At 36.6% G+C, this 21710-nt stretch overlaps 1 protein-coding gene across 4 annotated transcripts in view; it reads left to right on the top strand.

Annotated features, from left to right (window-relative positions):
* The window catches only part of nlgn1 (neuroligin 1), a 529171-nt gene that overhangs the window by 259350 nt on the left and 248111 nt on the right, over window positions 1-21710 (top strand). For 3 of the 4 annotated variants that reach the window (XM_049465753.1, XM_049465754.1, XM_049465752.1), the window contains one exon: window positions 13947-14006. The exons of the other annotated variant lie outside the window; for it this stretch is intronic. In XM_049465753.1, coding sequence (XP_049321710.1) covers window positions 13947-14006 — 60 coding nt within the window. The remainder of the gene's footprint in view (window positions 1-13946; window positions 14007-21710) is intronic. 4 annotated transcript variants of the gene reach the window in all.

Genomic DNA, 21710 nt, shown 5'->3' with positions numbered 1-21710 from the left:
GATTCATTCGGTCACCTTATTGTGTCTTGTGTATTTATAATTGCTTTTTAACCAAGCAAAAAAATGCTTTATCTGATTAATCAATTAATCTGATGAATCTTTAATAGTATACTTGATTACTGAAATATTCGATAGCTGCTGCCCTACATTTTACACAGCGTTCCAAGTTTTGTGGGGGGTTTTGTTTTTTTCCTCTGATTCTTGTTATCTCTACATCCCTCTGATGCTCACTCTCTCTCTCTTTCTCGCTCTATCTATCTTTTCGTATATCTCTCTCTCATATCGCATGTCTCTCTCTCTCTCTCTCTCTCTCTCTCTCGTATCACATCTCTGATTCTTGCTGAGGTTTTTTTTTTGCGCTTTCCCTTTCTAAGTCTTTGTGCTGCTCTCTGATCTTTTCTCTTTCATAACTTCTTCTCTCTCTCTTTTTCTCTCTTTCACTTTCACTCTCTTTCTCTCTCTCTCTCTGTCTCTCGAATCACATCTCTCTCTCTCTCTCGTATTACATCTCTCTCTGGTATCAATTCTCTCTGATTCTTGCTGTTCTTTCTTTCCTGTTTTTAAGTCTCTGTGCTGCTCTCTCGCCCTTTCTCTTTCATAACTTACTCGTCTCTCTCTATTTCTCTCTCACTTTCGCTCTCTCTCTCGTATCACATCTCTCTCTGTCTCTCCCTCTATCTCTCTGTCTCTCTCTCTCTCTCTCGAATCACATCTCTCTCTCTCTCTTTCTCTCTCTCTCTCTCGTATCACATCTCTCTCTCTCTCTCTCTCTTTCTCTCTTTCTCTCTCTCTCTCTCATATCACATCTCTCTCTCTCTCGTATCACATCTCTGATTCTTGCTGGGTTTTTTTTGAGCTTTCCCTTTTTTAAGTCTCTGTGTTGCTCTTTCGCCCTTTCTCTTTCAAAACTTACTCTTCTTTCTCACTTTTTCTCTCTCTTACTTTCTCTCTCTATTTCTTTCTCTCAGCTCTCTTTCTTTAACTCCTTCTCTCTCTCTCTCTCTCTCTCAGTTCAGTTCAGAGGTGCTTTATTAGCATGAATGTAATTACATACACTATTGCCAAAGCAATTAATAATACAAGTAAACAGACGTTATAAAATAATAAAAATAATAATAAATAAATACTAACAATAATAACAAAAATAAAATACATAAGTAAATCTACAGATTAGAGAGAAAAAAAAAAAACAGTAATATTAAAAAGGTTGAGTTATTAATAAAGAAAAGAAGTAAAAGTAGTAATAAAGCATGTTAAAGTTAGATTAATAGAAGTGAAAGTAATAGTACAGAACGTATTACAGATATAAGTACAGATATTAGTGATTGGTGGACGGTCTCACTGGTTGTCTCTCAGATTGTGACAGGCTGTAATGTATTGGGCAGCTAGTGTGATCAGCTCTCTGCTCTCTCCCAGTATGTAGGGCAGTTTGTGTGTATTAGTGCAGTGTAGGAACTCGGGGGCGACGCTGCTAAATTTCCTATAATATAAACTCCTGATGGAGTGGTATTTTGGACACTCTGTGAGGAAGTGCAGCTCTGTCTCCACCACTGCCAGCTCACAGTGAGAGCACAGTCTGGCCTCTCTGGGTGTCCAGTTCTGCCTCTCTCTCTCTCTCTCTCTCTCTCTCCCTCGTATCCCATCTCTCTGATTCTTGCTGATTTTTTTTTTTTTTCCTTTGTAAGTCTCTGTGCTGCTCTCTCGCCCTTTCTCTTTCATAACTTACTCTTCTTGCTCTTCTCTCTCTCTCTCGCTCTCTGTCTCTCCCTTTCTCTCTCTCTCTCTCTCTCTCTCTCTCTCTCTCTCTCTGTCTCTCTCTCTCTCTCTGTGCTGAAGCTTTTAGCGGCTGCATCTTGCTTGTTTGCTTGCCCGGGGCTTGTTTAGCTGGGGCGTATGAGAAGTGGTGTAGCAGTCGGTTGGTGGAGGACTCTCCGGCAGTATGGGTGTGTACTCTGGTATACGGCCGGGGGGATGTTTTCATTGGAGTGCGCTGCTTCGTGAGGATCTCTTCCGCATGCTCCCCTGCCCATCCCGTCAGTTCCTCCTCAGCGGTCTGGAACCGGGAGTGTGTGTGTGTGTGTTAGGAAAAGAACTGGAGGCATTTATATCTAGTGGTGGATGGTAAAATTGGTACAAAGAAGTATTGTGATATTTATCTAACAAGTGATGATGTTTTGTGCATCTAAACCTGCATTAAATTAAATTCGTGACCTTTTAATTAGGGTGTTTTTAAAGCACTTTTACCAAGCATAAAACAGCTACTATAAGCTTCTGCAACGTCACAAGATTTATTTCAATCCAGTGTTGCTGGATTAATTTTTCACCAAGGTCTTGCAGCAGCATTGATGATGGTAGAGTCTGACCACTGCACAAAGCAGCTCTTCTCCATCCAGCACATCCCAAAGATTCTCAATGAGGTTAAGATCTGGACTCTTACTCATAAATGTGTGTAAAATATTAATATTTCTTAGTATGTTTTAAACATATGCATATAAAACAGCATTATTAAAAAAAAAAAAAAACATTGACATTTAAACATTTTAAACTTTTTTTTATTTTTTTTTTTTACATATTTTCTTTATCAAATTAAGAAAGACAATAAATATTAATTATAAAACTACTTAAACAGTAAATAGGGGTCCCAAAGGGGGACCCCAAAGAAGAAATTGAATAGTTAATATACACCAAATCAAGACAACCTTACCCATAACTACTTCTACGCATTGCTGCCTAAAGACTGTTGTGTATTTTGGAGTGCTGTAGTGAGTGGAGTTCTCTCTCTGGTGAATATAGTGTATGAAAGTTGGGGGTGGGCTAGAGATGAGGCTGATGAAACACCTGAGCTTCTGTTTACACGGTTCATTAAGAACCTGTGTCTTTTTTTCACTGACAGCTTTCCGCTGAATGACGCTGATGACTCTCGCACTCTGCGCTCATTAGACCCCGTCTCACTTTCAGAAGGAGCGTAATGGCATCACCTGTGTGCAACATAGCCTGGCTGAGGGAATATTGACTCTTTGCTTGGTTCTTTCCTTGGTTCTGGAGTCATCTGTTTAGAAGACGGATAAGTCTTTCAGTGCGTTTATTGAATGGATTGAATTCGCTTGTCACGTCGAGTTTAAAGTGTCCTGCTGGAGCGCGGTGTTGTTGCTTGAGCCCAGGCCGGCTGACAGGATTGGTCAGCGTTTATTGAACTCTAGGCTCAGGCCAATAGACTTGGATCAATCTTCTCATGTCCAGTTCATTGGTCTCCAAAGAACATTTATTGAAACATTTTTGTACTGGATTACTGATCTGCATTAAACAAGATTATGGAGTGTGGACGGTTGCCGTGACCTCATTAGGAAGTTCAGCGGCTAGCTATTTTCTGCTCAGTGCTTTTTACCCTATGATCGGCCTCGGCTTCGCCGTTGGATGTTTAGGTAGTGAAGTGTGAGCTGAGGTTCTTGATGAATGGCTGGAGTTGTCAATGCGCTCAATCTGAAATCAATCCGTCTTAAACAATAATTACCTCAACTGCTGAGAGTTCATCTGCCGGGGGTTCCAGGAGTGGTGGGATGTGTAGAGTAGGAGCAGCCAGTGGAATTAGTTGAGTAGTGAGTAGAGTTTAAGAAAATGCTTGTATTAAAGAGGCCTAATGCTGAATTTACCCTGCTCCGTCCCGTCAGCGCACATAAACTCACTGCTCTCTCCTACTGGTCACATATGGGCATAATTAGGCCTGGACAATCATTTGATTTTGGTATTTATCGCGATAAGAAATGTTTTAATATCGGTGATGTCATTTTTGTGGTATATCAATATGTATTAGTTACAGAATCTGTTACGGACAGGCGTTTTTTAACTGGCATCATTTTGCTGCAGAGCTAAACACAATCAGCCTCCGTAGCTGGTCCACGTCAGTGCATGATGACGTAATCACACAGGCACGTAGCCAGTTAGACTAGGCTAGGCTAGGCTTGGATCTGCTTCGCATCTAAAATGATGCGAAGCCAAATTCAAACTTGGCGCTAGACTCGGCTGCGCTTTCCTCCGCATCTAAAACCCACCATAACCGAGCAGAACTCGGAGTTCCTCTGAACATTTTAGATGCAGAATGAGCGCACCTGAAGCTTCCACAAGTAGAAGCAGAAAACATGGTTCAGTGGATCCGACTAGCAGCGGTAATACATCTAATCTGTTCCACCACCTTAAGCAAATTCACTTTATACAATATTTTCATTAGTCTGGCTGAAGCGATTAATTTATTCATTTAAAGAAAATGAGGCCAAAATCTTCCTCCATGTTGGCGATCCTGAAACCCGAGTCTGTAGAGCGCAGTAGAGACCAGAGGAGGGAGAAAGACTGTGGAGAGACAGCCTACTCATTTAAATAACCCCACCCCTGAGGGCTGCCTCGAGGTCACAGGCTGCAGAGTGGAGCTATGGTCCCGCCCATAACCAGCCCTTTTACAATAACTACTCCTTTTTTGAATAGAGCTAAATAAAGTTTTAAAAAATAAATTCTGTGGGGATATAAAAATGTAACAATATAAGCAGAGGTTACACTAGCTGTTGCATTTAAATAAAGGATGTAGAATTCACTTATATATATATATATACACAGTCTATGATTGTAACTAACTTATTTATAGTTGATAAAGCCTAAATAAGCCTTTTATAAGCCTATACATTTGTTTACAAAATAATAAGAAGCCTCTGTTGTAATTTAAAGTTATTTTTATTGCTAATATGTATATAGGTTATAGGTTTATGTTTGATAGGGATGTCATGTGTTTATTTTGCTATATGCATATAAAATTGAGCACTGACTTATTTTGACATTTTTTATTTCTAAAATATGACATATAACACTTTTTTTTTGTAATGGGGTTCCATGCATCATCCAATTAAATTATATATATAAAAAAAAGGAAAATTATTTTATACAAGTTTTATTTCATATTTTTTTTCCCTTTATTTCCCACCCAAGAGTTATTGTTAGTTATAGTTATGGAAGAACCACTGTTTTTGTTTTTAATAAAGCTCAGTTAGGATAATCTGCATTTACACTGCTCCGTCGCATCAACACGTAACCATATGGTCCCCTATAACTGGTCAAATGTTGGCGTAACAATGGGGCTCCATGTGTCATCCAATTAAATAGTTTTTTTTTAAAAAGGGAAATTGTTTTATACAAGCATTGTTTTATTTATTTCCTATAAACTAATAAAAATAAATGTTTATTTATAAATATAAATATTAGATTGAGCTTCATAACACTAGTGTTAGTGAGAAACATATAGGCTTTTTCTGTCTCCTGTAAATTTGCTGTTTTGGAGTTACTTGTTTTTCATTGGACAGTGACAATTTGCATTGGCAAAGTTCTCATAGGCTCAACTTTTCATTGCTCGACGTTCCCGACCCAAGATGCACCGCGCGACTCAACTGTGTCTGACGGAGACGACGCTTCCCACTGATGCATTGACACAACGGAGAGGTGCAAATGTAGCGTAAGGCTTGGAGCAGCAGTTCATCAGCCGAGGCTGAATAGCAGATCAATAGTGAGCATCAGGAGGAATATGCCAGTGCCGCTGAGGACCGCCGATGATAAATCAGTCCACGGCTCAGTGACAGCAGAGCAGAGGGAAGAAGTTTGAGCGTTTGCGCGAGTGTAAGTTTCTCCTGAAGAGAGCGAGAGCTGGTGAACCCATTTGCTCGGGTCAGAAAGGTTCTGAAGGGGGTTTTAATGATGAAGTCCCAGACTGAGGGAGTGGACAGGTGTGGAGACAGTGTCCCTCTCCTCTGGTCAATTGGATTAATGCTCTTCACTCCGCTCACTGCACTCTCCCCCCGAACCTGTATTGCTACGTCACTTTGACAGAGAGGGTGATGGAGGGCACTGATGTAGTGACCCCTCCCACACCCACCATCCAAACTCATCTGTTTGAGCTGTTTGAGACGAGACACTAGTCTCTGACTCGGATCCGGGCAGGACGCAGGACCTCCTCACTCTGCGGGGTGCAGGGTAAATGTCACAGAGACTCGATACCAGTTTTAATCCGTGTTCTTGTGAGTCGATCTAGTGAGAAAAGTTACACAAACTTTTTGATTAACCCTCTCATGCATGGTGCTCACTACTGTAGAGATAAGAGAAGATAACATAATATAAGATAATCCTTTATTAATCCCATAATGGTGAAAATTTGCAATGTGTTCAGCTGCACAGAGGAAAGGACAGAGAAACAGGTGAGGAAAATATATAATCAAATAATAATAAGTCTATATATACAAAAGATTGTAGAAAAAATATAAAAGTACTAAAAAAATATATATTAAAAAAATGTATATGTAAGATAAGATAAGGAGTTATGATTATGGTAGGTTGTGACCAGTGAATAAATAGCAAAAAAATAAAAATAGTAGATAATAAAAAAGGTGAGAAATATTAAAGCACAAACATATAGCACAAATGCTAATAAAGAGATCACAGTACACATAGTGACAGCTATTTAAAAGCTGATATTTTCTGTGTGCATCAGTTTTACTGATATTGATGCAAGATTATGCAAACTACATGATAAACTAAAAGGCTTGAAAGTCCATCAGTTACTGGGATTTCTGTAAAATTCTTGTATCAAAACTCGTGGTGTCAATCCGTTAAAAAAATAATCCAATTTATCAGAACAATAATTTAAGTTTTTAAAGTGGATATTTAATTGTGTGTTTGAGGGGTGACAAAGCTGTAACGTGGGGCGCTGGAATAAAGAATGCATGATAAATTGAATAGAGGAAACTTTTTTTTACTTTATTACAAACATCTCAGCCTGGTTTTAAGGATTTTTGAATTTTCTTTTTTTTATTAACTTTTTTTGTGAATATATTTTTTCAATTGCTTTTTTTATAATTGTAGTTATTTTAGTCCTTTATTTATTTAACTGTCTATATTATTATATTATAGTATTATTCTACGTATTTATCTCTTTGTTTTAGTGCTCTACATTTTAGCCTGTTTACATATCCTTTTATTTTGAATTATTTTATTTTTGTTTGCTTGTTTTTATAATGTAAATTTAAGTTTCAATCCCTTTAATTTGATGCGAGCTCGGCTACATTGAAAGTGAGGGTTACCCTCAATGTATTTACGGAGTGAAAATAAAGGTTGATTGATTGATAATTATACAACAGTTAGTTCCGCCCTCACAATCTGATTGGTTGAGAAGTGTTCTAGCCGTGCTGATATTTGTGATAACATCACCGCCTTCTCACACTAAACTTGTATCACTCCGCCGACGCGTTTCCGAGTAACAGCGTATATACACACAGCACAGTTACACGGCACCAGCAGCAGCGTTAGCTTAACACAGGCTAGCACTCAAACACGGCACCCTCGCCCGCAGCGCTGACTCGTCTTTTGTTGAAAAAAGGGAAGGAAAATCGCTCGGCTAATGCCGTCTGACAGCCAGAACGGTAACTTAACCAGCCAGGCTAGGCTAAGCTAAGCTAAGTTAATGCTGAGCTAAAGCAAGCTACGCTAACCTAACCACAGTCCAGCCGGCTAGCTAAAACCAACACCACCCAGCAAAACAAGCAGAAATGCTCAAAAAATGCGCAGCTTTCACCTGAAGACGACTCCACGGAGCAGGAGAGGAGAGTATTAGCATAATTTTACAGTTCCTACATTACCATATGTTACTTCGCTTATTCCAAATTTTGATTTCAAGCTAACTTTCGTGGTGTTAGTCTGTATAAACTATACACTGTTTTGTAGTTAAGTTTCAGTTCTGTTACAGTAGTTGTGGAACTACTTTTTTGCGGAAGGCACAGTCCATATTAAAGCATATTCAAACTGAATTTATTAAAGTTCTTTGATTTATTTTATTTTATTTATTCATTTTGATGAAACAGCTGTGATGTTATTCGTGATAACACACTCCCTCTTGTATTCTATTACTTAAGAATGTACTTGCTGTTTTAATCAAGCAAAATTTAAAAAAATAATATAACTGAACCGCTGCACGAAACGGATTAAAACCAGCTAGACCAAATATACTGTACACAATGTTACAACCACATCAAGTTTTAATCAGTGTTTTTATTTGTATTAATAAATGTATTGACAATGCATTTAGAGACTCAGTTCTGCTTCCTGTTTCTTTATCGCTGTAGATGATGCATGTTTGAGATGTCTGAATCTGGGTGTAGCTCGTTCTAAACCTCCGTAGGTCTGGATTTTCAGTTCCTCCTCATCACATCAGCCGGCGTGGAGTCGTCCTCGCTGTGATTCCTGAACCCCAGATAATGAAGCTTGTTCTCAAAGCAATTACGCTCAGATAAAAATCTCTTTCTGTTAGGAGCTGCAGAGGAGCAGAGGCGAGCAGGCTGGGATATTGAGGTCATTTTCATTAGAACTGATGGTATTGTGTCGGCTTACTTGTTTCTCCGCTGCCGGTTTTATCAGAATGGACTTGGTATTTGGATATTTGGAATTTGCCATTTGTTTAATTTGGGCAGATTCTGGCTGCGTTGTGCGCGGGCTGTTGCCGGGGAAAGGTCCTGTCTTAATGGATTATGTCTGATGGAGATAAATGGACGAGGCGCTCTGCGTTTTGTTAAATTCGGTAATGAGCCCAAGCAATCTGCCTCTGTGTTGATTAACCTGAAGATATAAACCACTGAAAAAAAAAAAGATTCAAAGTAGCACTTTACTTTACAGATCACTAATAAATGCGTAATAATATGCAGATATTATGATAACAAGTTATTTTTATCCATGAATTAAATATCAATTTCCTACTTGTTACTGATTAATAAGTCACTAGTTATAGATCCGTAATAAATGGGTAATAATATGCTAATAATATGGTAACAAGTTATATTTGTCCATAAATTAAATATCAATTTCCTACTTGTTACTGATTAATAAGTCACTACTTATAGATCGCTATTAAGTGGATAATAATAATATGCTAATCTTAAGGTAACAAGTTATATTTATTCATAAATTAAATATCAATTTCCTACTTGTTACTGATTAATAAGTCACTACTTATAGATCGCTATTAAGTGGATAATAATAATATGCTAATCTTAAGGTAACAAGTTATATTTATTCATAAATTAAATATTTTTTTCCTACTTGTTACTGATTAAGAAGTCACTAGTTATAGATCGCTAATAAATGGGTAATAATATGCTAATCTTAAGGTAACAAGTTATATTTATTCATAAATTAAATATCAATTTCCTGCTTGTTACTGATTAATAAATCACTAGTAAATAAAAGGGTAATAATATGGTTATATTATGGTAACAAGTTATATTTATCCGTAAGTTAAAGGCTCAAGTCTCACTAATTTTACTCAAATTTATATGCATTTACATGCAATTTTTCAATAAGTTTCTAACCAAAATACATACAAATTAAATATAAGAATGTACTTGCTGTTTTAATTAAGCAAAGTTCAAAGATAATATAATTTTTAGGTAAAATGTTATTATTTTAATGAGAAAAGATTCCTGGGCTCAAGTGTTATTAATTCTACTCATATTTAGATGCATTTCTATGCAATGTTTTAACAAATGCTAAACAAAGTAAACACACAATATTGGGTGTACTTGCTGTTTTAGTTAAGCAAAGTTCAAAAATTAATATAATTTTTAAGGTAAAATTGCCTTATTTTAATGAGCAAAGATTACTTGGCTCAAGTCACGATAATTGTATTCCAAGTTTTTCATGAAAAATAAGTTACATTTTAATGATAATATGTAAATGTGTAATAAAAGACAACTTGTTACCACAATATTGCTATATTATTACCCACTTATTAGCTATCTGTAAAGTGAAATGCTACCAGATTAAGAAAGGTAGAATATCAGACTAGCCTTGAGGGGGAGGGGAAACAATCTATTTTTACAATTTATTGTTTATATATATTTTTTTTATATATGGCATCTGTTTGGATCTGGACAACCTAAATTGTTTGTTTGCTGACTGTCCTAATTGAACATACATCTTCTTGTTTCTACACCCATTTTACCATTTAGTACGCAAGAAAAATAAAGTCAGTTAGTAAACACTGCAGCGTTTAAAAACTCCAGCAGCACTGCTGCACCTGATCCACTGTACCACTGTACCATCAGCACAACACACACTAACACCCTTATACACCACCACCATGCTAATCACTGCTAATCACCATTCATTACTCTGTAGGTAGAAGTATAATTCAGATACTAGAGTTTAATAAAATACTTCTGTAGAAGTTGAAGAAATATCAACTCAAGCTTTTTACTCTTTAAGTAAAAGTTTAAAAAGTACTGCTTTCAAAACGACTTAAAGTATAAAAGTAAAAGTAATGTAAGAGGAAAAAAAATAAAGCCATTAAGAACAAAAGCTTAGGCCACGCCCACAGAGTCCTATAGTGCACAACCCCCCCTCCCTAAATCTCATTTTACTAAAAGCCATAATGACTATCTATAATGTTAAAATATTAAAATGTTAATGTTGATAATATAATTTGATTTTGCACAAGGCTGTTCTCTAGTGTTTCAGCTGCATATATGCTCCATTGTAAATGAATGTATTTTATATACAGTAGAATGTAAATATATAAATGAAGTTTAGTTGGACTGCAGTTTATCTGGAGTTCTCTTGAGTCTCTGCACAGATCATCTTCATACTAGACTACATACGTCTGCTATGTTCTTGCTGGAGTGTGTGTGTGTGTGTGTGTGTGTGTGTGTGTGTTTGTGTGTGTGTGTGGGGGGGGGGGGGGTCGTGTGGACGTCTGAAGGTGTGATGGATCACAGTATAAACCAATAGGGAGTCAGAATGGTATAGGTTTATACTTCTCTACATCCAATCACAATCAGATTCACTCTATCTGGATGGAGAGATTTATCTGGATTGGGGTTTTATTGAAGGATGAGAATCCGGAATGAAAACGAGCTGAAATGAAACAGGAGTAACGTGGGTATTTTTATTACTTGACACCTATATGATGCTCAGTTTATTGTGACTTGACTGTGAATAACTGATAATTGATGACGCAAAATAATCTTTTTGCCCTAAGTAAGGATCTGTCAACCATTTATATATAATCAATTTTGATAATGTATATTCAGGGTACAGTATGATTACATGTGGATTGTCAAAGTATTATTTTTTTCTGTATGTGTCAAATATATGTACAGCTCTGAAAAAAAAAATAAGAGAACACTTCAGTTTCTGAATCAGTTTCTCTGATTTTGCTATTTATAGGTTTATGTTTGAGTAAAATGAACTTTGTTGATTTATTCTATAAACTACAGACAACATTTCTCCCAAATTCCAAATAAAAATATTGTTATTTAGAGCATTTATTGCAGAATATGAGAAATGGCTGAAATAACAAAGAAATAACACGTTCATATTCATAAAGTTTTAAGTTTTAAGAGTTTAGAAATAAATATTAATAGAATAACCCATTTTTTTTTCATGCATCTTGGCATCATGTTCTCTTTCTCCACCAGTCTTACACACTGCTTTTGGATAACTTTATGCTGCTTTACTCCTGGTGCAAAAATGAATTCAGGCAGTTCAGCTTGGTGGTTTGATGGCTTGTGATCATCCATCTTCCTCTTGATTATATTTCAGGGGTTTTTAAGTGCTTTATTTTTTTTTTCCAGAGCTGTATTTATATACACACACATATATATATATATATATATATATATATATATATATATATATATATATATATATATATATATATATATATATATATATATATATAACAAAAACTTGTGCTGTGTCTTTTTGACTTCTGACTTTTCTTTTTTTGCTCTTGTTGCTTTCAGCCTGAATAAGCATCTTTGGGTTGTTTTTTTACATCCACATTTATGTTTCAGAGCAACCGGCAGAGCTGCAGAAGAGCGACGTTACGACATTAACATTGATTTTCTCCTCCTTCATAACACCTGCTGTTGTTTTCTGCCAGTCTGGAGGAATTAAGGAGACGTCTCATGCTGGGCAAACAGGGGGAATGGAAAATAACTAAGCTTCACTGAATGAAATGGACGCAGAGCAGTGCATGCGCATGCTGTCCTTCCCTGCGTCCGTCCATCCGTCCGTCCTGTTGTCCCTGAGAAAGAGAGAGAGAGAGGGAGAGAGCAGTCTCCTGGGTTATACTATTAGGAGGAGAAGTCATCGTCATGTTACGTGGCCTGGCGCTTGCATGTGCACGGATAGGCCTTGCATGTCCTCGGCTGGCTTTATGTGTGCTTTACTGTATAGGAATGCATCTGTATACGTGTGTGTGTGAGTGTGTGAGGTGTGTGTGTGTGTGTGTGCATGTTGTGTAGAAGCCAGTGTGTGTGTGTGTGTGTGTGTGTGTGTGTTAATATGTTATAATGCAGTGGATTTCTAAATAACTACTGTTTTTTGCAGCAGCCTCTTACAGACCCTCTGTGTGACTATTTTAAAGTGCAAATTATGATTATTGATTATTATGCCCTGAATGGCTTTAAGGAAATCAAATTAAATTATTTGATTTTCTATTATTTCTAGGGGTGTGACGAGACACTAATATCACAAGACGAGACGAGACACGATACTGGGTTCACGAGAACGAGACGAGACGAGATTTAAAAATAACATTTTAAAGAAAACTTCAAAAATGAAAAATGGCTTGAAAACTAGAGTTTTATTTGACAAAATCATAAAACGCAAACTTAACAGACTGGTTTCTCTCACACATTGATTTTATAAGAAATAGAAATAAGAATAAAAAATAAAAATAAAACTTTTCTAGCTCTTATATAGTGCAAACAATAAGTGCAAACCATAACCAGTCATATTAAGACTATGGTTTGTGTTTTTTTCTCCTAAATCTCTTGTAATTTAACTATGCAGAACCATAACCAGTCATATTAAGACTATGCTTGAAGTGAAACAGAGACAGAACATGTTTTTAAATACAGTACAGAGCTAAGGGATTAGTACAGCTGTCTATGAAACAGTCACGTGTAGGATTTACTTACAGTATTTATATATGGTTTGTGTCTTGTTGGTCACTCTGTTACCGTTTATTGTTTCCACTGGAGCCAAAATGCAGCCAGACATACAACTTAAAAGTAGCAGAAGCATCTTCTATACAAATACCTGAATTTTCCTCTTCTGCTGAGAGCTGCTCTCACTGCTCAGACACCACACTCGCTGCTATCACTACTGTGTTGCCAGATCCTGCTTTAAAATCCACACTAAACTAATTTTTTTTCCAATGAGACCCCTGAGGTTTAAGCTTGTCCAGAAATATCGTCACGTCTTAATCTCATGAGATCTCGTGCCACGATATCTCGTCACACTCCTAATTATTTCCTTTACTCTTTTCAGATTTGGATACAAATTTGTGCACGAATTGAATTTTAATTTTTGATATTTAATTCATAATCAGTGATAACATAAAGATTCAAGCAGAGGGATGTTATTGGCTGTCCAGATCTAATTGTATTTTTTTTTTAAATGTGCTGATTTTGCTTGAAATGTTTAAAGAATATCAAGAAAAAATGTTGTGTCTTTGTTACCTTTTGACTACTCTGAATTTTTTTTTTTGACTCTCGAAAATCTGCTAAAAACTGCTAAAACCAACTTGTTGAAAAATGAATGTGCGTAAAAAAATTCGTACAGAAGTATTTTTGAGACTTTTTAATTTTTGCATCAGATTTTCAGATGATCCAGGACATCCAGTCTTCTTTATTGTTTCTTTATTTACTTAAAGAGTGTTTGACTCTAGCTTTGGAAAATGTTTGAATATCTGATTGCTTAGATCTTCTTTTTTTTTTTTTTTCTTTGTAAAAATGGCGCTAAAAAAAGAAAAAAAGAAAAGAAAAAATCACACTCTTTGTATCTCTGAAGCTGAAGCTTTTTGAAGGCTTGTGTGTTCTTGTATTCTCTGTTTCCTACATCTTCTCCATTCTTGATCCTAGGTCCTCTTACAAAGAAACAGAGTGATGATTTAGGTGATAATGACGGTGCAGAGGATGAAGGTATTTTTTTTTGATGCCAAACTGATTTGCATGACAAACGGAACCCTCCGATTTTTTTCTTCTTTCTTTTTCTTAAATTTCTTGTCCTTTTTTTGAGAGTGAAGATTCTTTTTCTTCCTAGTTTTTTGCTGGATGTGTTTTGTCTTTTTTGCTTGATGTTCTAAGAGTATGTCACATGTCTCCTGTCATTCCAGACACGTAATTGTTAACCTTCCATAGGTTTTTGCTTGAATTCTTTTTCAGTTTTCTTTTCAGTTTTTTTGTACATGTTGCATCCCACCTGAGAAAAAAATATATATATATTTATATATGCAAAAAACTAATAACCCTAATACCAAAATCTTAACACTTTTTTGCATGATTTCAACCTTTCTACGTTTCAAAAATTACACAATTAAAAAAGCTGAAGTAACAAAATCTGTTAAAATCAGCCAAAAGATGCAGCGAATACAAGGCTGCTGAAAGGTCATTTGATTTCCTATGCAACAATATATGTTCTTATAGTCAATAATATTCTACATACTAAAAGCTACGAGCTTACTTGTCCATTATTCAAATTATTATTATTTTTTTTTTGGAAATATGCACTGTAAGCCTGGATAAGTTGAGTTTACTTAAAAAAAAAAAAAGAAACCAGTTGCTTTTAAAAAATTAAGTTAACTTAAAACTTGTTTAAAATCAATTGCTTTGCACTATAATTCTACTTCATATTATTGTAGAGTTGTATGTAGTTTTCTTTTAATTTTTTTTCTAAGTTACTAATACTAATTTGAAATATTCATAAAAAAGATTAGATATTAAAAACAACAGTTTTGTTTTTACTACTAAATTTTAAAAATTAACACAGAATTTAATTGAATCATTAAATTCATCACAGCATCAATTTTAAACCTATTTTTACTCTTGAACAAAATTACAGCTACTGTACATTTGTCAAGTGCTGACAGCATCATTCAGTAAATTAATAAAAATAAAAGAGAATTAAAAATATGCTACAACAGCCAAACAACATCAAAGACAGACAGTTAAACATTATGTATGATCTGCAAGTTTATCTGCAAGTAGCCTGAGGGAGTGACTACACACAGACGGTGAGTGTCAGTGACTGATGGACACGCCTAGTTTGCGAATAGATGGTTCTAGAAGCCAATGAAAAAGAAGTTGCCAATGCCAATAAAATGCCAACATATTATTAATATGTTAATAATTTAAGGTTTGCATTTGATACTACAGATTGCACTATAAGGCACACCTTCAATACTTTAATTTTTCCAAAAATCATCAGAGCTCCTTATAATCTGGTGCTTCTAAAGCACTAAGGCTGGGTGCAGCAGCATTAGCATTAGCCGCTAACTGCAGCACTAGCTCTTTCATTTCATGTTAAGAGGCGAGCATATCAGAAGTGTAGTCTGCGTGTTTGCAGTTTTAACACAAGCTAACTGGGATGAACCGCTAGCTGATAGCGCCCTGGCTTACTGGACTCCTCAGGGTTCCTTTGTTTTGTGCTATCGTGCTGCGTTTACTAGCGCTAAGTGCTGCTAACCACTTTAAAATATTATAAATATATGCTTTACTCACCCAAATAAACAGTATTTTTTTCACCAACCCCCTCAGTGGTGACACCTGCTGAATTGGAAGGGAAATATGGCGACACCCCTGTTCCTTACTAGTGTCACCTACATAGTGCTTTATAATCCAATGCACCTTATGTATAAAAAATATGAAAATAGACCATAAAATAGACATTTATTGATACTGCGCCTTATAATATGATGAGTACGGCCAATAAAATACGGTATTCTTTGGGAATTTTTAGTTTTACATACAAAAGACACTATTCATTTAACTTCAAACTAATTTGCGATTTATAGTGCAAGAAAAATCCACTTTTATTCTATTCAAACGTATTTTTAAAACTTAAAATTAAAAAAGTGCACATATGGATCTATAGTTTCGAGCCGATTTGTTGCGATGCACAAATTCCTCTCTCATTAATGACAGATCACAAACTTAACGAAGGTTGTCTTCTGTATAATCAAGTGAAATAAGCACCAATTAGAGGCAGCTAAAGCCAGGAAAGAGCCGGGATGGCTTTGATCTGCACATCAAAAGATTAGAGCGACACAAATATACAGTGAGAATCCTGGCGAGCGGCGCGCATTAACTCCATCAAAAATTCAGAGCACACAGAATAATCTGCTTAAGCGTGGGAGACAATGTGCTGGGCAGAGTGCCGGCCTGGAACTTGGCGAGATGTGTTTATAGTATATTTTCACCGGGTCCGGCATTTTAAACAGCACAGTCCCAACCTCACGAGCTCAGACCATCTAATATATTTATACTATATATACTGTAGCCTCTGTGTGTATACTATATACTATACCCTATGTGTGTAATGACTATCACAGATAGTAAAATAATGGGTCATATATATGTATGTATATATATGTATATATATATACATATGAATATATATATATATATATATATTAATTATGGCAGCTGTTGTTGAATACACTCAGCTAAACCGTCTAATCCAGGAACTGAAAAAAAAACACATCTTAAATAAAAAAAAAAAAATTTTCATTATTATAAAATGTACACTGTAGATTAACACTAAACTCATCCGAACTAAGAACAAAAAAGTCTCCAGAATATGTTTTATATTTTTAACTCTTTCAGACTTTCAGTTAACAGTTGTGCTGAAATCGTTTTTAATAAATTACTTGAATTTCTTGTCTCTTAATAAAGTGTTTGAGAGCATCAGTTAAAGTAAAGTAGTGAAGAGGTAGAGTTACAGGTATACAGTGAATAGTGAATATTTATAGAGTAATGTTTTAATCTATATAATGAGAAGAAAAAAAATACTTAACAAAAGAAGTAAAAAAAAAAAAAATGAATGTCAGAACTTTGAAAATATCATCAAGTTCATTCGCGAAAAAAAAAAAAAACATCAAAAATGATATAATGGTGAAACTGGCCCTCATCAGGGCCGCCACCAGGAAAGGATTACTAAGAGTTACCAGCCTAAGAAAATACACAAGTTAGCTGCACCTCAGATAAGAGTACTTAAATGTATTTCTGTAACACTTTTAAGTTGCTACATGATTCCTTATGTGTTCATTCATAGTCTGAATGACTTTAGTATTAATTTACAATGTAGGAATAAAAAAATAAATAAACAGAACTGGTACTCTATATGTATTTCCAAATTATTTATTTATTTTTTACTAAAATATATATTATCCCATCCCTAGGAGGGTGAGGACCAGCACATGCCTCCTCTGATACTGTACATGTGAAGCCAGAGCCTTAAGTGAATCACTTACTGACCAACTTCATTACCACTTATAGCACGGCCAACTGTGTTCTCTCGGACTCCGGCTGCTGATGCCAACAGCATTATCTCAGAAATTCCGTGAAGAAAAGTCCAAGTGGAACTATAACATTAAGTGTTTGCTGATCATTTTGCATAAATTCAATTAGTTCCCTCTACATGTACTGTTAAACCAATAGTAGTTAGGGAATTGGTCATTACACATAGTGATGTCACAATAAGTACTCACATTTTTCTAGATGATATATTGTCTCAGGAAATTTAAAAAGAAGAATATTGTGTTCCACTATTATGATGACATAACATAACATTATTGGACAGTTATTTTATATATATATATATATATATATATATATATATATATATATATATATATATATATATATATATAATTAGCATTATTTTAAATATTCAGACATTGAATATGTAATATACAGTTTTTTATATATTTTTTTTAAAGTTGACTCACTGATGGTTATGTTATATTGTGATAAACAATTTTATTCATAAAATATATCATGATATCATAATACCATTTCGTTCCACTGATATAATGATCATATAGTAGCAAAATAATGCATTTTTATGCAATTAATGCTTTTAAAGAGCAAAAACTGATTGAAATATTAACAAATATATAAAATGGTTAAATATCCTTACAAAACAAAGTTGACATACTGGCTTAGTGATAGTATTTTTTTTTTGAGGTCATATTCATACTTTATACATTTTAGCATAAGTTGATTCTATACTTAATGAGACCTAATGACCTATTTGACAGTCCGATCACGCTTTCCTATCAAATTATGTGAATTTTCATCACAAAAAACGATGTAATCAATCAAAACTTCTCAAGTCTATTCTATATTTTACACTTTTCCATCAAAGTACACATTATGTACCTAATTAAACCATTTGATGCATTTCAACTACCAAAAATAGGTTATAAAACCAAAAAAAAAATGTGGTTCCAAGCTTGAACCAAGGTAGTAGGTTTTTCTTCAGCACAAAGCGAGAGCCGTTGTGGAACTTCTTGCTTTCCTTGAAAAGCACCATGGTTTTTAAAAGCCTGAGCAGAACCCCACACAAATCTGGCCCCTCAGATTAAAGCCAGCATCTCACCACAACCAATCCAAGCTCATCACCCTCAGCTGTTCCTCTGGAACTCCTCTGGTTACTGGGAAGCTGGGAATTTGCTGCAGTAATTTGCCAATCTTTGTCCTGCTTGGTCTTTATTAGCCTCTCAGCGGTTCCTCTTTGAGGCAGAATGGCTCCCCGCGAGCTGAAGAGGCATAATGCCACCTCTAATATCAGGTCAGAGCTGCTCGAGGGTCGCCCACTCTTCACACTTTTGATTTGAGCATCTGCGCATGAACAGCAGCGCAGCCCTGGATTCACAGCCTCGTCAGGAGGAGCCACGCAGTGGGCGCTGATGCCGATGCTGATGCCGCTGCCGCTGCGTCGTGACGGACCTTCTTCAGCCGGCAAAGACGAGCTCCCTGTGCTCCACTGGAGACCGGCACACGCTGAGAGGAGCCGAGGCTGGTGGGGGTGGACTGGATGACTCAATTAAAAGGATTTATGCTGGAGAAACTGAAGCTTATTTCAAAACTAGCCCTTTGATCGGGCGAAGTAGCGCGGAGGGCTTGCGTCACGTTGACTTTTTACTTCTCCGTGTCGTTTGACTTTGAAAGTGTTCTGCGCTCTAATAGCCCAAGAACAAAGAGGGAAAAAAAAGAAGGAGAAGAAGAAGAAGAAGCAGAAATAAGTGTTTTGATATTAATACCAAGCATACTCACTCCCATACTCAACATTACACTGATGTTGAGCTGATCAGCATTTATAGCTTCTATAGTCAAGAGATTTTTCTTCTCTTTCGTCTTTTGTTCTCCGTCTACATGCCTCTGTTCGCCTAATCATCCTTATCCAACAGACAAGTGGATGATGCAGATTTAGATAGTATACTGGCAAAACAGGTCATGGAGGGAGCATCATCTTTTCTATGCTCTTTGCATGTTCCTAATAGACCATCATTTCAATGGATGCATTATTCAGGCCTTCATTCTCATTTATGAGATGTCAAAACATCTTTATCTCTGTCTCAAAATGAACAGCATAATTTATTTCTTTAAGGAACTACTATCTGGCCCGACTCTATGACCTAGCATTGTGGTCCAAAATTATGGCCCGGCACTGTGGCTCAACTCTATGGTCCGATATGGTCCAACACTATGCCCAAGACTGGCTCAACTCTATGGTCCGATATGGTCCAACACTAGGCCCAACACTGTGGCTCAACTCTATGGTCCAATACTATGGCCCAACACTGTGGCTCAACTCTATGGCCCAACACAATGGTCCAACACTATTCCACAAAAATGTGGCCTGACATGATGGCTAAAATCTTTGGCCCAAAACAATGGTGTTTGCCTGAAACTGTTGCCTGACTCTATGACCCAACACAGTGATTGGCTTAACTCTATGTCTCGGCACTATGGTATGTCTCCATGTCCAAACAGAATGGCCCAACACAATGGGACAACACCATAGCCTGACACTGTCGCTTAACATACTGGCCCAAAGTGTAGCCTAATACTATGGTCCAACATTTTGGCCTGACACTCTGGACCAACACAATTATGTTGGCATGACACTTTGGCACAAGTCAGTGGGCTCAACTCTATGGCCCAACACTATGCCCAACACTGTGGCGCAACTCTATGGTCCGAAATGGTCCAACACTATGCCCAACACTGTGTCTCAACTCTATGGTGTAATACTATGGTCCAACACTGTGGCCCAACACTATGGCCCAAATCTATGGCCCAACACTATGCCCAACACAGTGGCTCAATTCTATGGTCCGATATGGTCCAACACTATGCCCAACTCTCTGGCTCAACTCTATGGTCCAATACTATGGTCCAACACTGTGGCTCAACCATATGGCCCAACACTCTGGTCCAACACTATGCCGAACACTGTGGCTCAACTCTATGGTGTAATACTATGGTCCAACACTGTGGCCCAACACTATGGCCCAACTCTATGGCCCAACACTATGCCCAACACTGTGGCTCAACTCTATGGTCCAACACTATGGTCTGACTGTATGGGTTTCTGATAGACCATTATTTAAGTGGATGTATTATTCTCATAATAGATCATAAAAAATACCGTAAATATGGACCTTCATTCTCATTGTGAGATTTCTAAGCATTTTTTTCCACCGCCTCGATCATACAGAGTAAGAAATGAACAGCATCATTCATTTCTTTAAGGAATTGCTATCTGCCATTATTCAGTTGGGCTCCTGTGTCCTTGCTGTGCTAGTTTATGCACTTTTGTGGATCCAACTGCTCTGGAGTGATTCAATTAATTCATCAAAGTGAATGGGAGATGTGAGGATGCAGATATGTGATTCAGGCAAAAAAAAAAAGAAAAAGAAAAAAAAGTTGAGAACCCGATTTGCTTTGCCTGCTGTCTGGCTTTTCTTTGATTATTCATATAAAGACGTGTACATTTTTATATTCTCACTAACTCACATGTTCTCACTTTCATTTACATATTGTGACACACACACACACACTGTAGTCTGAAAAATGTGTGTGTGTGTGTGTGTGTATGTGGAGACACACACTCACATAATATTAGCCTGAACTGAAGGGAGGACGTGAGAAGTGAGAACTCCTCAAAGACGAGGAAACTCAGACCAGAAATATCCAAATGAGAAAGAAACCATGAGGATTGGGACTAGCTAAAAGTCTCTCGTCTCCAGGCCTAGAGAAAACATTTTGGAAAATAATTGCTTTTTTCATTTGTTCTTCGCTTTATGAGGCCTCATGAAGAGTGTCCCTGAACACCAAACTTCAATAAATTATCAGAGATTTGTGTGGATCCCCTGCACCCATGGAGTAACGGCTGTCTGCTTTGTGCGAGATGAAAGTGATCGTCGACATTGTTCTTGTTTTGAAAATGCCTCCCAGGTGAACCGGATCCGCTCGCCCATAGCGGCTTTCTTGGCCCAAGCTACATGTTAATAAGAGCTCGATGTGAATTTTAAAAAGCTTGATCCAGGCTTTGTTCACAGAATCGGGAGTCAAAATTATGCTTTCCTGGCCGTCATGGCTTGGAAAAGCTACAAAGGAAGGTCATTTAGGAGGAGCAGATGAGATGGGGTCCTCAGGGAGGTGGGCTTACTAGACTCACGCTTACTAGAACACCTACTAGGAACTATTTTTGTTATTAGACCATAAAATGCCAGTTTAAAAACACAGTGCTTTGTGCTGATGAAACTGGAAAAAGAAAACATTAAAAAGAAAAAATAAGAAAATGACAAAATATCTTTAGACAAAAATAAAAGTTGC

This window comes from Astyanax mexicanus, chromosome 16 (genome assembly GCF_023375975.1).
Source record: "Astyanax mexicanus isolate ESR-SI-001 chromosome 16, AstMex3_surface, whole genome shotgun sequence".
In the NCBI taxonomy this organism is placed as follows: Eukaryota; Metazoa; Chordata; class Actinopteri; order Characiformes; family Acestrorhamphidae; genus Astyanax; species Astyanax mexicanus.
Note: the sequence above shows the minus strand (reverse complement) of the source record. Positions and strands in the feature narration are given on the sequence as shown.